The 1,204-nt window shown below is 35.0% G+C and overlaps 1 protein-coding gene across 1 annotated transcript in view; it reads left to right on the top strand.

Annotated features, from left to right (window-relative positions):
- Nucleotides 1–294: 294 nt before the first annotated feature.
- The window catches only part of LOC107296449 (deleted in malignant brain tumors 1 protein-like), a gene marked incomplete at its 5' end in the record, with an annotated part of 20,094 nt that continues 19,184 nt past the window's right edge, over nt 295–1,204 (top strand). The window contains 2 exons of the mRNA XM_015825799.2: nt 295–368; nt 514–961. Of these exons, the coding sequence (XP_015681285.1) occupies nt 295–368; nt 514–961 (522 nt within the window). The remainder of the gene's footprint in view (nt 369–513; nt 962–1,204) is intronic.

The raw sequence follows: 1,204 nt of genomic DNA, 5'->3' as shown, positions 1-1,204 counted from the left end.
AGTCACAAATATGAAGATATATCAATAAAGAAAATGAACTTTATGGTAATTTAAGATGGTTATGGGCTAGTATTAATTCTACAAATACTAGTATAGAAATACTGTTAGAAATGTCCACATAAATATAATATGGAACAGGTTAAATGGTTTGTCTCTGTCTATTTTACCCCTTCAGCGTTAGACTGTGGGGAATGAAAATTTCACTAATTACATATATTTTTTAATGATCAGCTGTAGTACTATCACCTCGATACTGGGAGTAATTATACTACACTATAATTATCCCCATTATAGATTGTATGCCTTATTTGTTTTCTTTGATGTAACTGCTTCACATGATGCTACTTCACCCTCAGAAAAGTTGCCTGGTAAGTCTGCACAAGAATTCCAAAGTTGAATATTACAAACTATGAATACTATGAAAAAACATACTTTATGTTTCTCATAATAAAAGTTTATGTAAGAACTAATCCTAATTAATTGGCAAAATTTTGAAAATTGTTTATCTTTGAGGTATCAGATGCCTCATTATTTCCAATCTTCCATTCAAATACATGGATTCTGACTCATTTTTCTCAGCTAAATCCATAAGACTGGTCAATGGAATACACAGCTGTGAGGGACGTGTTGAAATCTTACGCAATGGATTGTGGGGCACCATCTGTGATGATTCCTGGGACTTAATGGATGCAAAGGTTGTGTGCAGACAGCTCGATTGTGGCAGCGCCGTCACAGCAAACGGAAACGCTTTCTTTGGTCAAGGCTCAGGAAACATAACTCTGGATGATGTAAATTGTACCGGGAATGAGGATAGATTGGAGGAATGTTCTCATGGAGGATGGTATCGTCATAACTGCAACCACGGAGAAGATGCTGGTGTCAAGTGCTCAGGTATGTTCCATAGTCTGAAATATAATGGCATAACAGGAAAGAAAGTGCAATATGTTTACATACTTTCCTCATAATGGAACAAGTGTAATATTATACATATCTTCAAAAGAAAGCAAAAAGCAGCACATAGGCTAAATTTAACTAACTTTGACATCTGTACTAGGCAGGTTCATCAAACAGAATATCAAGCCACAGGTTGTAGCATTTGGCTGTAATAATGAACAAGAACTAGAATGTTTTTGTCAAAGACCAGCATGCATGGCTGATTTTACCTTCTTTTTAATAAATATTAGTTTTGTACACAAGAATGTGG

The sequence above is a fragment of the Protobothrops mucrosquamatus genome, unplaced genomic scaffold (genome assembly GCF_001527695.2).
Source record: "Protobothrops mucrosquamatus isolate PMUCROS unplaced genomic scaffold, P.Mucros_1.0 scaffold2804, whole genome shotgun sequence".
Lineage (NCBI taxonomy): Eukaryota > Metazoa > Chordata > Lepidosauria > Squamata > Viperidae > Protobothrops > Protobothrops mucrosquamatus.
Note: the sequence above shows the minus strand (reverse complement) of the source record. Positions and strands in the feature narration are given on the sequence as shown.